We start from the raw sequence: 21,142 nt of genomic DNA, 5'->3' as shown, positions 1-21,142 counted from the left end.
TCATGGTTCAATTCCCAGTCAGGGCACATGCCTGGGTTGCAGGCCAGTTCCCAGCAGGGGACATACTAGGGGCAACCATATATTGATATTTCTCTCCCTCTCTCCTTCCCTTCCCCTCTAAATATAAATAAATAAAATCTTTAAAATACACTAGAAAAAAATGCTAAGTTAGATGAAGTATAAGATAAAAATCTGTAGTCAAAAAATAAGGAAGCAGAAAACAGCAGCAAGAAGGGAAGAAATGTAAAAATATGAGGATAGTTTAAAGGGCCTTTGGGACAACATGGAGCATACCAACATTAGTATCAGACAGGTAACAGAAAGAAAAGGAAAAGAATAACAAATCGAAAACCTACTTGAAGAAATAATGACAAAAAAAAAAAAACCTGCCTTAACCTGGAGAGGAAAATAGACATACAATCCCAAGAAGCACAGAGTCCAAAAAAAGGTTAACTCAGAGAGACCTATACCAAGACACATCATACTTAAAAGGCCAAAAGGGAATCCTAAAAGCAGCAAAAGAAAAGCAGTTACTTAGCTACAAGAGAGCTCTATAAGACAGTCAGCTGATTTCTCAAGAAAAACTTTGCAGGCCAGAGGGACTGGCAGAAAATATTTAAAGTGATTAGAAGCAAGGATCTACAACCAAGACTACTCTACCCAGCAAAACTATCATTTAGAATCAAAGGACAGATAAAGAGCTTTGCAGACAAGAAAAGGCTAAAGGAGTTCATCTCCAATAACCATATTACAAGGAATCTTAAAGGGACTACTTTTAAAAGGATAGAAGAAAGATCAAAAACATGTATAACAAAATGCCAATGACTACATATTTATCAACAATTACTTTAAGTGCAAATGGAATAAACACTCCAATCAAATGACATAGGGTGGCTAAATGGTTAGGAAAATAAGACCAATGCATATGCCACCAACAAGATACTCTCTCAGATCAAAAGACACACATAGACTGAAAGAAGAGGGATGGAAAAAATATTCATAAAAATGAAAACTAAAAAAAGCTGGGGTAGCAATACTTGTACCAGACAAAACAGACTTTAAAACAAAGGCTGACAAAAGGCAAAAGGCAAAGAAGGAGCCAGCAATTCCACTTCTGAATATTTATTCAAAGAAACCCAAAATAGAATAGAAGTGATTATTTGCCACCTTTATTTCCAAAATGATTGTTTCCATGCTATTCTCCTATTGCTGTTTAGAATAGACATTACAACCATGGACCTAATTTTTTTTCTTTTTTAAAAAATATTCTGTATGGATTGTGCTATTACAGTTGTCCCAATTTTCTCCCTCTGCCCTGCTCCACCCAGCACCTCCCACTCCTGCAGACTATCCCCACATCATTGTTCACATCCATGGGTCATGCTTATAAGTTCTTTAGCTACTCCATTTCCTATACTATACTTTACATACCAATGGTTGTTCCATAACCACCTAGTTGTACTTCTTGATCTGCTTACCTCTGCATCCATTCCCTCACAGACCTCTCCCATCAGCAAACTGTCAAAATGCTCTCTGTATCCATATTCTGTCTCTGTTCTTCTTGTTTGCTTTTATTCTAAAAATAGTTTCTATTTTTAGATTCAATTGTTAATAGATATGTATTTTTGTTATTTTGTTGTTTGTAGCTTTGATCTTCTTTTTCTTAAGTAAGCCCCTTTAATATTTTATATAATAATAGTTTTATGACTCCTTTATTTTTTCTTATCTGGACCTTCAATTCTAAATGATAGCTTTGCTGGGTAGAGCAATCTTGGCTGTAGATTCCTGCATTCCATGACCGAATATTTCTTGCCAGTCCCTTCTAGCCAGCAAGAGTGGAAGCAAAGGAAGGAGGGGCTCACTCAGAAAAAGTCTAATGGCCTCTTCCCGCCTTTCTGTCTGGGAGAAAGCTGTCCATCAGCTCTGCCTTGACGTCATACACTTCAGTTCCTTTCCATGAAAGCCACTGGTGACTTTCATGTTGCTACCCCAGTGCTGGAACTCAGAGGGAGTGAGTCTAGTAAGTCCATTGTGAGTTCTTTAAGGGGCACCGCCTAGGACTCCAGAAGTTCTTTCACCAACTCAACCCCTGCGTGTTTTGCAGTTAGAAGTTATGAGGACTTATCTTCCTGGCACTGCAACCCTGGACTGAGGGGCCTGGGTTGGGGCTGGGACTCCTCACCACTGGGAGATCCCTTCTGAATTTTTATCCACCATCTGTGGGTATGGTACCAGCCTATTTTGCATCTCCTTCCTTCTTACCGGCCTGATGGGTGTAGTTTCTTTAATTCTGTAGTTGTTAGACTTCCATTCAACTCAATTTCTGATGGTTCTGAGTGATAGTCATTCTATAGTTCACTTGCAATTTTGATGTGGTTGTGTGATGAGATGAGCCATGTTTACCCATGCCACCATCTTGATTGGAAGTTCAGGATGAGTTTCCTTGAGCCTAATTTTTTTTCATCTGTAAGAGACAGCTTGCTTGGATGGGCTCCAGGATTCTATTTTTCTGCTTTATTGCATATTTTTTTATTTTATAATTTTAAAAAGCTGCTAGTACAATCTTTTTTATACTAAGTAATCTCTGTCATATAAAAACATTTTAAAAAACTGAAACTGTTGGGCTTGTTAAACCTAACAAAGAGAAAACTTTCAGAGGGCAGAAGTAGACAGATATAAAATATAAACTATCCTTATTTAAGATATAAAGCATCCAAATATTTTAAAGGCTGCTACCACATGGATGAGAGGTTGAACTCAATCTTTTGACCTCAAGGAATGTTAACTACAACCAATGAGGAGAATTTCTTGACTTCTACTCTTTCTCAGAAACATAACTTACTTGCTACATAAAACAACAGAGTAACTTTGATTCAATCAGATGATATAACAGAAAACTTTTACAATTACTTTCAATTGTAAAATTCTTTGATTCTATAATAGACTGATCTTCCGTATTACCTGTAAAGAAGATTCCATAATTTACAAGATTGAAAACCTTGGTTCAGAGGCATCAAATCATAATAAATGAATTTTATTATAAATTCATCATAAATCATACCACTTCAGTCATCAATCAATAAATGAAAAAGATATGGGCATGAGATAAAGAAGGGACATGAGACACCAAATTTCATTCTAGGAGCGGAGTTCCCAATTCCTGTAAAGACTACCTTCTGCCTGTAATGGCCATGCCCCCAAAATAGGCAGGTTACCTGTGTTGAGATCAACACATGGACCACCTTAAGAACCTGACTGTTTCTCTCCTTTTTCAGATGTTCACGTCCACAATATTTGCTGTGATTGGATTCTTAGGTGCTGGGTACTCATTTATCATCTCAGCTATCTCCATCAACAGGGGTCCTAAATGTCACCTGGCCAGTTCTACGTGGGACTATCCCTTCCAAGATGGGTAAAGTATATGTTGCAATGCCACTTGCCATTAAAAGGGGCACAGTCAGATAAATGGCCTAAGGAGAGAAACTACACATGTCCTGTCGTCTTAATTTACAAGTCTCAAGCATGTTGCTCTTTCAGGCAGAGCTGGAGTTGAGGACTGGAGTGAAGTTGCACAAGACCTCACCCTTAATTTCACCTCTAACTGCTGTTCTGACAGAACAGGAGCAGTAATGAAAGAGGGCACCTCAGCTGGCCTGAGGGAAGGAGATTTGTGGTGTCCTCAATGACAACCAAAATTTATTAGCAGACACATGAGACAACTAATAATGTTAACAGAGTATTGGATTCCACTGTAAATCTTACAATAGAAAAAAAATGTCTACTCACTAACAGGGCTCAAAGCCTTTCACTAATACCCCAAATAGTCTATAACAAAGCAAAATTTTAAGGCGCAAATTTACAGCAAATGATATCAGAAACATTAGAGATTCTCTATGAGATTTTATGTTAATAGAACTCATTAAAGTAACTCCATATTTTCAAGTACTTTGTAGTTCATAAAGAACTTTCTTGTTTTTTTTTTTAAATTATAATTTAATATCCTTAACAACCCCAAAAGGTAATTTACTTCCTGCCAAGACAGGCGCAATGAATTTGACTCGCGCAAAGTCGGTCCGCTGGTTGGGGAGAGGCAGGACGTCCAGGCTCGGTCTTTCCGTGTTACACATTCTCTGCCTCCCGACTGCACTGTCCAATACAGTTGCCAGGAGCCTTGTGTAGCTATTCACATTTCAGTTCATTTCAGTGGAGTAAATCTAAAAATCCTCAATCACATTAGTCATCTTCCTAGTCCTCAGTGGCCCCACGGGGCGGCAGTGACTGTGCTGCAGACCACACACACAGGACAGCTCCGCCGACACAGACAGTCTGCCGGACGCTGCTGGGCAGCCTCTAACCTGGGCGAGGGCTGGACCTTCCTGCTCTGCTCCCCGCTCTGCCCCGCGCCGTCACTGACACACATGGAGGGGGGTCAGGAAAGACAGTTGGTCGGTCCTCCTGCACGTGGAAGAATGAGATCATTACCAGAAAAGCTACTGGACATTGGTTTATTAACTGGAATCCATGTTATTAACTTACCGTGAGAAGCTAAAGAACCTGAGGGCGGGATTCTGTTGTAGGGTATGCTGGTAGTGGCTCTGTTATGACCCGAGGCCATGATGTGTTCACAGTCCCACATGAAATATCATCCCCACCCTTCTCTATAGTTAAACAGGAATACAAGTCCTCCACTAACTTCATAACACAGGCAGTTATACATAAATTTACTACGAAGAGCCCTCTCGTCTTACAGAGAACTGTTGGGGCCCCATTGCCACGGGGAGCCTTGTACTTTCATTTAACTTTAGAATGGGGTACCAGTGATAGGCATCAATGCAGCATTAAATATAATTTTTTATTCATCTGTTACATGAATAATAGCATCCTTGATCAACTTAAAATCAATTAGAGTAAATCTGTGTCCAAAACAAAGGAGGGAGAGAGGAAACACAACAGATGCTGAGCCACACACAAGGCAGTACAACGTTCTCCTGTTTCTGACACGGGGCCACCCGTGTCCTCAGCACACTCACACCTGCCTGTGATGCGATGGGACTGATAGCCTAGTTCATGAGCATGGCAGCCAATCTGTGGGCCAGCACAGGAAATGCCAGCTTGAGGGAAGGACAGGAAATCAGCTTTCAAAGTAACTTGTGTTTGTCTTTCTAGCAAAGCAAGTTTTCAGTCTCATGACAACTATCTATTGCACATTAGTCTGTGACAGACACCACTATATGTTATTTTATCTACTCCCCAGCGCAGCCAACCCATTCATTAATAGGTATCAGATTAGAGAATTTTAATAATTTTTTAATGAAGTAAATTTTGCAGGCAAGCAAGAACTTCTCAGAATTCTCTATTATCTCTGTTCACTGTATGGATTTGATAGGCTCTGAGGGATGTTCAAATACCTAAACATCCGCACAGTGGCTTCAAACTATCATATGATCAAAAATTGCTAATAGGGTTGTATTACAAAACTATATATACTGTACTTTCCAGGTGATTTATAACGTAAGAGTGGTTCTGACTGTTCATGGTCTTTTTCCCTCATGCGCTGACTTTAGAATTTAATCTCATATAAGGTGCAAGTCCACTCTCTGCTCAAGGAGAGAGACATGGCCCGACTGGTAAAGGAAGGCTTTCAGGAGGGCGGGTCCAGGCAGATTGCTTCCTCTGCATTCTCTGCCACCTGAAATACTTTCTCAAGGTTCTGTTGTCTTCTACATCCTGTGGTCTATCTTCGGAGACAAGAGCTCACATTCCTTTTTCACCGAATCTCACACTGCCAACTCCAAACCTTTCCTCCAACTGCAGAGGCCCATCTGCATTTCAGTTAGCAAAGTTTCATTCGATCCTCTCAAAAAAGCTTGTGAGATTGCTTGTGAGAAAAGCTTGTGAGAAGCTCTGAACTGTCCTTCAGAGAGGATAGCTGAGGCCCAGAGAGTTGATGAGTAATTCGCCCAGAAGAATACTGGTTCATAATGACTGGAGCTTAATCCTAGTTTTCTGACTTAAGTGACAATGCTTTATCTTTTTGAAAAATCTATCTATCTATCTATCTATCTACCTATCTATAGAGAGAGGGAAAGGGAGGGAGAACAGAGAGCAACATCGATGTGCGAGAGAAACATATATTGGTTGTCTCTTGTACATGCCCCAATCGGAGACCAAACCCACAACCTAGGCATGTGCCCTGATGGGAAATCAAACCAGTGACTTTTTGCTTTGCAGGATGACGCCCAACCAACTGAGCCAGTCAAGGCACAGTGCGTCATCTTGACCACAATTCACACCAATTGGCACTATCTGCTTTTTATATAGATCCCACCCAGCAAAGCTCCAGTCTGTTTTACTAGACCATGGGATTTCCTTATCCGCCGGATCCCAGTGTATGAGCATGGCAGCAGCCGTCACCATAGCTGCAATCCCAACGCACATGCACAACTGCTTCGGGAGCAGAAAAGAGTAGCTACTGTACGAGCCCAAATAAAAGGACTCAAAAGAGTTGCCACTCTTTCCTCATCACCGAATAGCAGCAGTGGCAGCTGCTTCTCCTTCCTCTTCCTCTTCCTCCTCCTTCTGTTAATGATTAAGGGCTAAGTATTTTGCATGAATTATCTAACTGATCTTCCTAATAAATATGAATCTGAGAAGTAGAAAAACATGAATCTGAAAAAAATATGAATCTGAAGTAGAAAAATAAATATCAAGAGGCTAATTTGCTGAGGGCTCCCCAGCTAGTAATCAGTAGAAGGAGAATTCATAAACAAACAAGATAAAAACACTTGGCAATATCCTACTTTGGTCTGAAGCTTGTCCCAACATACAAAGGAAGACAGACATGCTCCCTACCTCCACGAGCACCCGGTGACAACATGGGCCAGAGCTTCACAATGCAGAAAGAGATGGCATGGAGGAGTGCTAGAAGCACCTCCTCAAGGCAGTGACATGGCTTGGTTTCAGGAGATGAGACATGTGCCCTCCAGGAGGGAAGGGACATGCATTTCATAGAGAAGAACAAGCTCTGAGGCAACTGAGAAAAGGCCCACATGCTCAGAGAATGGCTGGAATTTCAGGGAAAATGTAGGGGAGGGGAAGAGAAAGAGGCACCATATGAAGGGGGGTGACTGAGAGGCAGGCTGGACCTTCAGGACATCAGGGAACAGCAGAGAATTTCAGGCAGAACATACCCCTTGGAAGTTTCAGGATGATCATGATGGCAGCGACATGGAGAATGAACAGAAGGGCTCTGTAACTGGACGTTGGACTAACAGTCCAGATAAGATCGTGAGCATCTGCAAAACAGTGGAACCGGGGCTCAGATTTCAGAGACTGTGAGGTGGGATCATCAGGATGTGGTGTGGGGCAGGGGGGCGGGGGCGGACAATCAAGGCGCACTCAGATTTCCAGCTTGGGGCTCAGGAACCTCGGCTCTTCAGTGAGGCAGGATTTCACCCTGTAATTCTCAGAAGCATTTATTGGTGAGCATGTTAAAGAAGCAAAGACAGTTCACAGTTTCTGTCAGGAGAACCATACTAAAAAGGCATCCTAAAGAAGGAAAAAGAAACTGAGATACTTTGAGATATGCCCTCTGGGCTTCCTTTGAAGTAAGATCTCCTCCCATCCAAGGTCTTCCTTTCTGAGATAATCAGCCACCTCTACCTTGACCCTGAGCTGCTGAAAAGGAAGCAGCTTGCACAGGGAATGGGGAGAGCTGTGGGAGGGAAAACTGGAGGAAAGGCCAAGGAAATTCAGCAGTGAGGGGGAGGACAAGGGACATAGCCAAGCACAGCACTCCCTGGTCAGACTGCAGCCCTCCTTGCTCCCCCAGGAAGTGGTGAGGAGAGCATTCTCCCACCAAATCACAGAACTGAATTCAATTAAATGATGATCCTGGACTTTCCGGTAATGCTATTTGCATTTGCACTTCAAAGATTACTTATGAGCAAGGAACCTCATAAGCGGCTCAGGAACACATGCCCTAGAGCCAAAAAACACACCCACGTCAGAAAGGTGAGATTGGACTACAGCACCTGTTCCCAGCTTGCGTGAAGCAGGGAAAACATAGAGGTGTTAAGAACTGCCTTTGCCCTAGGCTTGACTAGACTTAGGCTCCTGTCATACCTCAGCACATACCAACGATGTGCCTTTGGGCCATGAATTCCTGTCTCAGCTCTTTCCCTGTAAAGGGGGCTAAGAGAAAGATCTACTTCACAGCTTCAGGCAAAAATGAAATAATATGACGTATGTAAAGCACTCAGCACAATGACTGCCATGAAGTACTTGCTACACTTTCAGCATTATTATCCATTTTTTATGAATACAACTCATTGCTACAAATGGAACTTCTTGTTATGCATTAGAGCTTTCTAAAATGTTATGCTCCTATAATAATTTTGTGGTTTAATTTGAATATTGTCAAGCACTCACATGAAGACCAAGGAAAATAATCTCTTGGTATAAGTAAAACTTGATTGGCACACTACTATAGATGTATTTGTATTGTTTCATCAATAAATTATATTTTAAATATACTAAGCAGACATAATTACTTAAATAGAGGGATTTGTGAAATAGTTAGGAGCATTGGCTTTAGACTCAGACAGACCTGAGATCAAACCCAGGCACTTTCATTTCCACTCAACTTCTTAATCCCCACATTGGTGTGTGTTCATTCACTCAGTACTATTTCCTGAAGGTGATTCCCTGCCGGACATTGTCCAAGGGGAGCAGCGCCTCCTGGTCCAGCTGGGGAAGGTGATGTAAAGCAGCTGCCCCAGAGCCTGAAACGGGCAGGTCGTGGTCCCTGAAAACTGCTGGTATTTACTGAAACTGCCTGTGCTGGAACTGGGGACAGAGACAGGGGACATGGTCCTGCCCAAATGGCCAGATGGTGATACAGAGTGCTGGGAGGCACTGAAGGGGCACCAAGGCAGCTGAGGGCAGGAGGAGCATCAGGAGTCTGTCCTGGAGCAGCAGGTGGCATCTGGAGTGGCCAGGCAGAAGGGCCAGGCTGAGCAGTCAGGCTCCCCTGATCCTTCCTTCAGCTGCAGGAAGTGAGGTGTGTGACATGCAGGGCACTCTCTTCCGATGTTGACGGGATCACTGCAGCTCAGGTGGAAATGCCCTGCACAAGAACAGGATGCTTTAAACCTCTGGCTCAGTCACCTGGATGTAAACTGCCCAGCTCTCCTTGCTTCACAGAATGTGGAAAAAGGATTAGTCCTCAGGTCCCTGAAATATGAGATCTACTCTCACCAGGGCTTGGAGGTTGGGCACAGCAGTTGTTGCTGGGATCTCAGAGAGGCGCAGCACCTGAGAGTTACGGGAGAGAAGAAGGACCTGGAACGGCCATCTGTGGTAGCTTGTGAGGGCTGAGGCAGCAGCTAGAGTGGGTCTGAACTCAATCCCAGCTTCCAAATTCCAGCCCCCAAGCCCGAGCGTTTTACTAATCTCACCACCAGGGGGTGCTGTCATCCGAGCACTGCACACTCTTCAGAAGAGGGGAAGAACTCAGCACTGCCAATCACTTCATCTCGGGGTTGTTTCTTCACCAAATGCGACTAGAAAATATTGTCTTTCTATATAACTCTTTATCATCGTCAAGTTTAAAAACTGCATAGATAGATAGGACTACAAGGGAAAATGCAGAACAGAAAGATGAGTGTTTAAAAAAGTAACAACTACTGAAAAGAGGTCTTGCACAGCAATTCATACGGGGTCTCGTCTCAGTGAATTCTCACAACTGAGAGGTTCTTTTCAGCCTGTTCCATAGATGAAGAAACTAATACCACCCGGGGAAAGGGATGGGGAGTGTAAGTATCTTGCACGAGTAATTTGCAGCTAGTAAGAGGAATGCTTACACTCAGATCCATGTCCATCAGAATCCAAAATGCCAGGTTCTGTCCTTTAGACCAGACAGCTCAGATGAAGTGGCATTATAACAATACTAGCATTTATTGAACACTTACTATGTGCTAGGCACTGTCCTAAGCACTCTCCTAGTGTGAACTCATTTAATCCTCACAGTAACTCTCTGATTCCATAGAGGATGTCATTCCTGTTTTACAGGTAAGTCACGCAGCTAGTGAGCAGCTAAAACCTGTGCTCTTGTGGAAAGGTGGATCAATGCTATAAACAGATTTTTAAATCAAGTGCAAATGATCGTTTCCTTCTTCCTTTGACTTCGTTAAATACCAGAGCATCTTCCATCATTGCAAACCTTTTTCAAATTTGAACACAGAACATATTTAAATAAGTGTGTACTAGTTACTAAAGAATTTATCAGAAACAGGAGTTATCAGAAAGACCCCAAAACAATAGGTGGGTGTTGATGTAGTAGCCACATGCAGACAGATGTTCACACTGAGGCCTTGAGAGGATAGAGGGGAATAAGGCAACAGGTGTGACTAATTTATGGCTCTAAGAATGTGAGAAGCAATAACAATAATCCAAAAGACTGACCCACCTCCCTGTGCTTTTTGTTGAAGACAACATAGTGCACATTTCTCCTTCATAGCAGGACGTCCTTTATATGCAGTGGACTCCTAATACACGGAATTCATGAATATATCACAGTGTTCCTATTTCAAAGGTTGTGTAAAATACATATTCAGGCAGCAGATCATTTAGTGCTTTTTATTAATTGAATATTTTTACATGTGGAATCCCCACATGTAAACAAAATATAGTTGAGTAAAATTAAAAATTTAGCTAGAATTAGGTCTTTAAAAAAAATCAAGCTCTTCCTCTTAACTGTATGACATGATTGCACATTACATGGCTTCAGATGACCAGTAGATATGACACAATGTTGTCAAAAGTCCAGTGGTCCCTAGTGACAGTAGGTGGAATAAAGCCCAGTAACATTTGTGTCTTCATTTTCCTGGCTCCCTGTTAGGTATTGAATTTACCCTTTCTCTCAGTCAGCCCCCAAGAATCACTCTGTAACATGTAGCTATGAGACCCAGGGCCAAGACATTTAACCTCTCTGCGCCCCCGTGCCTTTATTTGTGAAATAGAAGAAGAGATCCATAAGGTTTCTTTCTTTCTTTCTTCTTTTTACTGGAAAGAGAGAGAGACATTTGTTGCTCCACTTATTTAAGCATTCACTGGGTGATTCTTCTCATGCCCTGGCTGGGGATCGAACCCATAATCTTGGCATATCAGGACAATGCTGTAATCAACTGAGCTACCCAGCCAGGGCCAAGAACCATAAGGTTTTCATAAGACATAAAATAGTGAATGTGTGTAAAATGTTTGGAATGGGTCTAACATATAGTATATAGTCTATAAAACTGTTAGTACTGTTTTTAAAAAGTGTTGTTATGGGATTTTTTTCTTACTGAGCTTATGTTTTTGGATGGAAAGTATTGCCAAAAAAATCATTATGGTAACTTTGTAGTCTAGGTAATTGCCTACATTTTATAGATGTCTCCTTTCCTCCCCATGCTCCCAACAGGGATTACCTCAATGACCAGTCCTTATGGAGCAAGTGCCGGGAGCCTGAGAACGTGATTCCCTGGAATTTGAGCCTCTTCTCCGTCCTGCTGGTCATAGCAGCGATCCAGATGGTTCTCTGCCTCATCCAGGTGGTCAATGGCCTCCTGGGGACCCTGTGTGGAGACTGCCAGTGTTGTAGCTGCTGTGGGGTAAGCTGAGGTCTTGGTCCTTCCTTCTCAGGATGGGCGAGCCAAGGCTGGCCTGCAGTGCTAGTGGAATGACAGGGTGCAGAGGTGGCAGCTACCGAAAACCAGAGCCAGAGCCAGGCTCAAGAGTCCAGGCAGCCCCCTCAATCAACCCAGGGAAACACTGACATGGTGTTCCCAGAACCCAGAAATTCTCTCTGTGCACATTGACAAATCCAGGCTGAAGTTGAGCAAAATTTTTAGTCTCTCACCCAGTTGATCATAGTCCTGGAGGCAAAGGACTGCATGTACATATGGAAATTTACAAAATGTTACATGAAAATCCCCAAGGAGTGAGCACTTGTCATATGCACATATTGTCAACAGTAACACATCATTGTCTGGCCGGAAATGTTCTCACCATTTCCTGACTAGAGCTACACAGTGGGTTAAAGTTATCAAGTAATATATAAAACACATTTCAGGGTATTTTTCCCTCCAACCAAAGTACTAAATGATAGCTATTTGTGGATAAGAAGACTTTCATTTTTTCTTTCTTTCCACTTTATATTATTCAAACAAGGTTTAACAATCATATTTTTGAAAATATAAAAGAGTAGCCCCGGCCAAGTAGCTCAGTTGGTTAAAGCATTACCCTGATATGTCAAGGTTGCAGTTTTCATCTCCACTCAGGGCACATACACAATTCAACCAATGGATGCTTAAGTAAGTGGAACAATGAATCAGTATTTCTCTCTCTTCTTCTTCTATTTCTCAAAAAAGTAAATAAAAAATAAATTTAAAATGTAAACAAAACATTCAAAAATCCATCACAAAAGGCATGTCTTACAAATAAATTTTACTGAGAATTGGCTTTATTGCTATACATTTTCAGTTCTATCACATTGTATTTAAATTTTATGCTCAATAAACACAATTGGAGAGAAAAGAAAACTACAAATTATTCATCAAAATTATTTTTTAGGATGCAGTAAGAATATTAAGCATTTGAAACTTGTGACTCCTCCTAAATGAATTCTTGCTTTCTAAATCAGCCGAGTCATTTCAGACACTGATGTTATTTATTTGTTTTGCTTTCACAAAAGACTGTTACACTTTTTAGTTAGGCAGCAAATTTTCACTGCAAGGTTTATTGGATATAAAACTGCTCTTTGAATATAAAACAGTAGTTTACAAAATCTGAGGATTATCTATAAATTTAAAAACATAACTGTAAATGTTAGTACATTGATTTTTTTCAGGGAGTGCCATATGTTGAGATACCATATTTGAACAATTTTTATGAACAAATCACGTCATAGTCAAAAGACAGTGAATGGTGACTGAACCCTGCTGGAATTTCCTTCCCTCTTTCCTTCCTTCCTTGACTTTTTATTTGGAAAACTTCAAATCTGTGTACAATTTAAAAGAACAGTACAATGAACACCTGTAAGTTTTCACCTAAATATACAAATTGTTCATATTTGCTCATCTTCTCTTTTTTAACCATTGGACAATAATTTGCAAATATCCTGAAACTTCACTACCACATATTTCAGTGCGCATTAGAGCTGCGTTTTTTTAAAACTCGGTCTGGTGAGGATTCCTTTTTTGTTGCCAGCTTGCCTCTCATAAAGCAGGTCAGCATTCCTTCCCCAGGAGCACACCGTGGAAAGGTGTGGGCTCTCAGCAGTTTTTTAGTAGCTGAGTTACCCTAACAAGCTGCCTAACTTCTCAGAGTCAAGGTTACCCCAACCACCTTTGCTGAACTTCTGTACAGGGAGCAGATTAGCATTCATTCATTCAGACAGAAAAATATTTATGGAGAAGTACCTGAGCATGGCACAATCCTTGAAGGAGGTAATAGACAAAAACATGCTTTAAATTCAAACTATGACCTGGGATGAATGTCAGCTGTGCGGCCTTGGCCAAGTCAGTTGCCCTCACCTGTTTCTTTGTAAAATGTTATTGTTAAACCAACTTCCTAAGGGTTGCTGAGTGTCTAACATGGGGTGACTAACACACATTCATTTGAACAGTTAGGAGGCTCAGTACTTTGTACTGATTGCTATTTACTAAGAGCATAAAAAACAGTGAGGCAGCATAACTTCCAGAAAAGAACACGATCACTGGGTTAAACCTCCCTGGGTTCGAATCCTGGCTCCTCTGCTTAGCTGAGGCTTTGGAGACAGCACCTGAATTCTCTGTGCCTCTTACAGAAATTATATTTAATAATAAATGATGCAAAATGAATTGAAGCTTAAATTCCTATAACCAAAATGAGACAATTCCTATAACCAATAAGAGACAGATTAAAGCTCTGGGAAAAAAAGTCAGAATAATATAGAAAACATTCCAGAAATGACCAATAAGGGAAGGGAAAAGGGAAGGAAAAAGTAAAGAAAAAAAGTCATAATTAATTAATTAATTTTTTCTACCTTCTAGGGAGATGGACCAGTTTAAACCACTCCAATGACCTTCTCTAACTCGATGGCACATGGAAAGACACATTAAACTTAACCTTCTCTCCTTGGGGTTGTCAGTTTCTGTCTGCGTCCGAACAGTCAAAGCTTAGGGAGGGTGCACGTAGTCCTTCTCCCTTCCAACCAGCTTAGGTCTACTTGGAGTTTGATGTTAGTTGAAAAAAAACAGGTTGTCCACTTAAGTTAGATTTATAAGTCTTTCAAATGAGCTTCCTTTTAGAATTGAAGAGCAAGGAAAAGCTTGTTTTTCACAATTTTTTTTTAAGAATGAGAAATGGATGTCACATGTACTGCCACACTGCTTCTTTGTATAAACAGGTATTTATATCCCTGGAAGTTTTCTATAATTCAGAGGAAGGAAACATATGAAAAATCAGAAACTGAGACCAATTTTTGTTGTCAAGATTTATGGGAAAAAAGAATGACCAGTGTGTCATAAATAATTTTTTCATTTTTGGCTAACATGTTTGAATTGATATGACTACTCTTTTGAGTAAGGATTTCTTTATGTATATTAAATTAAAGTCATGATTCAGTGGTAGTATAATAAAGGTGGTGTGTGTTTTATGAAAGAGGAGCAAGAGGGATGAATAAAACCTTTTTAACCTCTCTACAAATGCTGCCTTTCATCACACATAAAACAGTGTTGTTATGGTTGATTTTAGTAATAACTTATCAGCCTATGGCCCTGGATTAAGGTTATAGGTATAATTCTATGTGTCATATTCTGACATTAACTTTGGTTTTAAGAGTCGGGCACTAATAGGTAGTTAAATCCACGGTGTTTACGTTCAAACCCCAAGTGCACCACATTCCAGCTAGGGATCCTGGGAAGTTACTTTCTCAGTCTCTGTTTGTTTCCCCATCTGTAAAAGGCATATTACTGGGCAATCAGCCTTCCAGGAAATGTTGGCATCCCCCAAGGGTAAAACAAGGAGGTCTGTGGGGCTGGCCACATGACTCGGGTACAATAAGGAGAACCCCAGAGGCAGTCACCTCTACACCTGCCGAGCTGATGGGCCACACCATGTAAGTTAGACACGCTGACAGCTAGGTTTCTAATAGTCATTAATAAGGCAATTCCCAGTCTTCACCGAGTGCTGGCCCCTGGGGGACAGCCACTGAAGACAGGATGAGTTACACATCTTTTGATTTTGCCCTCACTTCCATGAGAACTCGGAGATCACAGATCAAATCTGACACTTAACAGGGAAAAGGAAGAGAAGCAGCCATGTGCTCATTAAGATCACTGGTTCTCAAATATGGCTGATCATCAGAATCACCCAGAAATGTTCTAAAACTGAGTCCTGAACCCCAGCATAGAACTAATGCATCTGAAAATTGAAGTATGAGGCATACAGTCTATCTTTAGTGTGTTACTTAGCTTTTAAAACTTACTAGGGAATGTTAAAACCAGCCACTCTGAGCAACCATCGACAGACCACAGACTGACTGGCAGGCACCAAGATTGAAAAGGAGTCAGAGCCCATTGGGAACTCACAATCTAATGATTAATAGAGAGCAGGCTGACAGTGACCAGAGGGGAGAGGGGAGGGAATTTCAGGGGGAAAGGGGAAGGGTTTGCAGGAACAAGTACAAAGAACACATGGACAAAAACAAGGAGGGGTGGAAATGGGAGGAAGGTGGGGAGGGCTGGAGGAGTAAGCTGGAATGGGAGTAAAAGGCAGAAAACTGTACTTGAAAATAAAAAAAAATAAAGATAAATTTTAAAACATTAACACAATGTCGTGTATGCCAAATCCTAAAGGGTAGCACAGGTGATTATGTGCCAGAGATTCAGAGACATCAAACCATTAGGACTGATTCACCAACCTAAATTCTTTGATGAATAAATAAGAATGTGGGTAAGAGGCATCCATTCCTTATTTAGGAATTTTCATTGATTCAGACATTATTTTTACCTTTTAAATTATATTTTAGTGATTATTCTGTTACAGTTGTCCCAATTTTTCTCCCATTACCTTCCCCAATGAGCAACCTCGACTCCCTCAGGTAATCCCCACATCATTGTTCATGCCCATGGGTCATTCATATAAGTTCTTTGGTTACTCCATTTCCTATGCTGTACTTTGCAGCCCATGGCTATTTTATGACTATTTTATGACTACTTCCTTGTACTTCTTAATCCTTTCACCTCTTCACCCATTTCCTCAAAATCCTATCCCATCTGGCAACCATCAAAATGCTCTCCAATGATTTTGTCTCTGCTTGATTTCCTAGTTTATTTTTTAGATTTAATTGTTGACAGCTATGTATTTATTGTTTTGTTGTTCATAGTTTTGATCTTCTTTTTCTTAAATAAGTCCCCTCAGTACTTCACATCATAATGGTTTGGGATGATGAACTTCTTTAGTTTTGTTTTGTTTTTGTCTGGGTAGCTCTTTAGCAGCCCTTCATTTCTAAGAGATAGCTTTGCTGGGTAGAGCAATCTTGGTTGTAGGTCCCTGCTTTTCATGACTTGGACTATTTCTTGCCAATTCCTTCTACTCAGCAAAGTTTCTTTAGAGAAATTAGCTAACAGTCTTATGGGAACCACCCTGTGTGTGACTAACTGCATTAGATTTTCTGCTTTTAAGATTCTCTCTTTATCTTTAACCTTTAACATTTTAATTATGATGTGTCTTGGAGTGGGCTTCTTTGCAACCAGCTTGTCTGGGACTCTCTGTGCTTCCTGGACTTGCACCCCTACTTTCTTCATCAAATTAGGGAAAGTTTCTTTTATTATTTTTTCAGTTAGATTTCCAATTTCTTGTTCTTTCTTTTCTGGAACCCTTATGATGCGAATTTTGGAATGTTTGAAGTTGTTCCAGAGGCCCCTTGGGTTTTGGGGGGTTTTTTTCTTCTTGTTGTTCTGATTGGTTGTTTTAACTTCCTTGTGTTCCATATCACTGATTTGATACTCAGCTTGAGTATCAATCTATTGTTGATTCCCTGCAAATTGTTCTTTATTTCCATTAGTATATCCTTCATTTCTGCCTGGATCTTTTTTATGTTGTTGAGGTACTCACTAATTTCCTTGAGAGTAACCAGTGTTTCAAATTGTGCATCTGATAAATTACTTATCTCTGTTTTGTTTAGTTCTTTTTTTAGAGTTTTGATCTTTCTTCCATTTGGGCCATGATTCTTTGTCTGTTCATTTTGGCAGCCTCCCTGTGTTGCTTCTATGTAGTAAGTAGAGCTTCTATGACTCCCTGGCTAGGTTGTGTGGTCTAATATAGTAGGTGTTCAGTAGGGTCCAGTGGCACAGCCTTCCTTATAAACCAATCTGGGTATTCAAGGTGTGCCCTCCATGTGAGATGAGTAAGCCTTCCTCTTACAGTTGAGACTTCATTGCCATTGGCAGACCAATGGGAGGGATTTACCCAGGACAGTCAGCTGCAACAACTGGCTCTGACCACTGATTACCAACCTCTGCTCTCTGTGGAAAATCAGCTGTGCAGCGGCAGGGTGGTGGTGCTCCAACGTGGCCTGTAGCTGTCCACTGGGTGCACAGGCTCTGGGTTTCCCAGGTGGGGCAAGCCAAATTCAGCCCCCATCTGTGTTCTGCACAGGCCCACTTACCATGAGCTACGAAGCAATCTACAGATGGCTGCTGCTTGTACTAGGCTTGGAGATTCCCAGGCAAACCCAAACTGTGATCCAAAGCTAGCTGTTGCTGGTTCCAGGCCTGGGGCCACTTAGAAAAAGATTTGGGGACTAGGGGCTCACTGAGGTTGGTTATTGCTTGTTTGAAAGGATTTTGGAGGTTGTAAAGCCTGAGCTGAGACCAGCCGCTCATATGGAAAAGCCACTATTAACAGCTTGGGTGTACCATAGGGCAAATCTGTCCTCCAGCTTTTGCTGTGATGTCTGACACTTCAGTTCCTCTCTTCATGCCACTGGTACCTTTCAAATGCTATCCCAGTGCTGGAGCTCAGAGTGAGTGAGTCTGAGTGAGTGTGCGTGGGGGTTCTTTAAGAGACATTGCTTGGTACTACAGCAGTTCCTTTCACCAACTCAAGCCCTTCTGGCTTTACAGCCTGAACTTATGGGGCTTATCATTCTGGCACTTGAGCCCTGGGCTAGAGGGCCTGGTGTAGGGCTGGGACCCCTCACTTCTGAGATATCGCTCCTGAACTTTTATCCACCACATGTGGGTGTTAGGCCAGCCCATTCCATGTCTCCATATCTCCACATCTGCATATCTCTCACCAGTCTGGATGAATGCACTTTTTAGTCCATAGTTTTTGGACCTCCACTAAACTCCATTTCTGATGGTTCTGAGTAATGGTTGTTCTGTAGTTTAGTTGTAATTTTTATGTGGTTGTATAAGGAGGCACACCTTCATCTTGACCTAGTGATTCAGGTTTTAGAAATGAAGGTTTGTATTCATCATCAAATCCAGTCTCATTATTTTATAAAGAAGTAAAACATGTCTTTGAAAAGTTTGCACACAAAGACCCATTTTTCAAATTTAATTACCATAAAAATAGGGAATAAAACTTTGGATAAGAAAACTTAAAAAAAAGGCAAGAAATAACAGGTATAGTTGAATGGGTTCCTTCCTTTGTAGATCATCCTCTACAAACACACACACTACCCAAGGATGGTAATAAAACTGCCCAGAAACTTTGCATATGTGAGTTGCTAACTTTGCATTGCTTTATTGTTAACGTGACTTTTTCTCTACATGTTGGAGCACAATACCACAAGGGAAGGACAGTATCTGCACCCCAGTGCCTAACAAAAGAGCTAGCACATAGGAGGCAATCCACAGATTTGTTGTATCAGTGGAGGTACCCAGAGCTGACTCCCCTTTCTCCTGCATCCTCAGACTGAGTAAGGTAGTGTGCCTGGCCCTGAAGTAAACTGTAGGAAGATTTCCAAAGGAAATAACAAAGAAAAGTAGGAAGTAGGCATCTGAACTAAAAATTGAAAAAGGAGCTAAAATGATCTCATGGACCCATGACAGATGCCTGAGTATAAAAGTTAAAATGTATTTCCTCTAAGTGCATGTAGTTCCTGACTTTGGGCACTGGGCTTTAACCTGGCAGGTTGTAGGACTTCCCCTCAGCCTCAGCATTCCACTGGGCTCATGAGCTCAAGGCCCAAGGACCTGGTAGCTGCGTCCCGGGAATCTAGGTCAGCTCTGCTCTGAGCAACTTAAGGAAGGCATGAGGACTCTGGAGATCTCCAGAGAAAGACAAACTAACAAACAAAACACAGATTCATGTTCCAATTATAACGTCATAATTATTCAGTAGATGAAAACTCAGGTGGCAGCAGGATATGACTGAGAACTTTGGGTTGATCTCCTATAAAGGGCACATAAAGTGCACACAAATTAGTCAACAAATCATGGATAACTGACTTGGCACAAACCTGCAAATGTAGGAGAGAGAACTCTAGCATGTATTGTAGTCTATGGAGTGCATTCATACAAAAGGTGAGATAGGACCAAAGAGAGATGAGGTGAAGGAGGTGACAGAGGAAGAAGAGGGGAAAGAAGAGAAAAATAAGTCCAGGGTTTAGGACAATTCACGGGAAAGGACCACTAATTGGGCCCTAGGGAGGTAAATTAAAAATCTGCCTTTTTACAAAGTTACTTTGTTCCATGTTAGAAACAATAATAGGCTGACCTTGACTGAAACCTAACATTTTGGTCAGAGTTCAGAGATTGAAAATATACATACACATGTATATGGGTATAAAGGATTTGTAGGAACTAGTTAAGCAGTCTCTGAGAGTCTGGCCTTTGTGTCTGACTCAGGAGTTGTACGTCCACAGGGCAGGGCAAGCAAGAGGAGGGGGATGTCAGGTGTGAGAGAACAGGCATGAGCTGAAGGCCATGTGGATGAACCGAAGCCCATGTCCATTCTTACTGCTTGTGGCTTTGGAGGTGTGGGTGTCCTGAAGTAGATGGAGCCTTTGAACATGGAGCTGAAAACACTGTCCCTGGCCAGAGGTTGGAGAACCTGAGGGGGACTCAGGAAGGCAAGAGCTGTAGGCCCAGCCGAGGGCTGATGTCAGTGCAGGGAGGCAGTACGTGGGCCACAGGTGTGCGAGCTGCAAGGTGCTGCTGCTTCACTCTGCCCCCAAAGCTCACAGAACCACTCCTGGTTTCCTAACAGGAAATGGAAAGAAAGGGTGACTTTGGGGAATGCAGTTTGGCTTAGCCATGTTGACAAATTACAACGCCACTACATGCCATTTGCAGAAGGGAATGGTGTTTTAGTTTTGTGTGTGTACAGTGCTGTTTCTTAGTGCAGGTCAGGATGTCTCATCCTCTGCACTGGGACCACATAATTTTTTTGTCAAGAGTGGGAGAGCTGTCCTGTGCACTGTAGGATGTTCAGCAGTGTCCTTCACCTCTACCCACCCTATGCCAGTAGCAACCTCTCCTCCTCAGTTGTGACAACCAAAATATCTCCAGACATTGGCAAGTGTCCCCAGGGGCCAAATTCCATGGTTAAGAACCACTGGTCTTATCTGTGTGCTGTCTGAGGAGAATATTAATTTTTTATCCTGGAAACCAATAGTGCTTTGCATTTGGAAAGTGCTTAGTAATTGCTGGTCAAATGCACACATACATGCAGGAACAAATGTCTACCTGTCACCGCAGTGACAAACTTGCATTTAAAGGGCAGTATCTGCGCTTGAAATGTCAGTGTTCTGACTTCAGACACTGCTCTTTTGGTCAAATACTCTTCCAGATGACCTTCCCAGCTGTGGTTTTTATGATTGTGTTAATGACTCCTGTGTCTTTACCTCCAGTCCAGACCACTGCCCGGCCTGCTAAATGTCTGTTTTCAAATGTTTCATTGGTGCCTCAAAGCAATGTTTCTAAGCTGAACTCTCCCAGGCCCTCCATACATGCTTCTTCTGAAATCCTGGTGTCAGGGAATGTCACCATCTGCATGAAGCAGACGAAGAACCTCACAAGTGATCCTGCCTCAGGGATGATCCTGGATGACCAATACACAACTTACCATGCCATTCCCTTTCCGGGGTTCTGTCACCCAGCCCCTACTA

At 41.8% G+C, this 21,142-nt stretch overlaps 1 protein-coding gene across 1 annotated transcript in view; it reads left to right on the top strand.

The window, feature by feature from the left end:
- Positions 1-14,723, top strand: part of LOC118997932 (transmembrane 4 L6 family member 4-like) — a 29,339-nt gene extending 14,616 nt beyond the window's left edge. Inside the window, exons 3-5 of the mRNA XM_037061841.1 lie at positions 3,276-3,412; positions 11,462-11,651; positions 14,073-14,723. Coding sequence (XP_036917736.1) covers positions 3,276-3,412; positions 11,462-11,651; positions 14,073-14,090 — 345 coding nt within the window. The 3' untranslated portion in view covers positions 14,091-14,723. The remainder of the gene's footprint in view (positions 1-3,275; positions 3,413-11,461; positions 11,652-14,072) is intronic.
- Positions 14,724-21,142: the final 6,419 nt, after the last annotated feature.

Source organism: Sturnira hondurensis, unplaced genomic scaffold, assembly GCF_014824575.4.
Source record: "Sturnira hondurensis isolate 20B ecotype Veracruz unplaced genomic scaffold, ASM1482457v3 Scaffold0013537, whole genome shotgun sequence".
In the NCBI taxonomy this organism is placed as follows: domain Eukaryota; kingdom Metazoa; phylum Chordata; class Mammalia; order Chiroptera; family Phyllostomidae; genus Sturnira; species Sturnira hondurensis.
The sequence above is the reverse complement of the archived record's forward strand: the minus strand, read 5'-3'. Positions and strand labels throughout refer to the sequence as shown.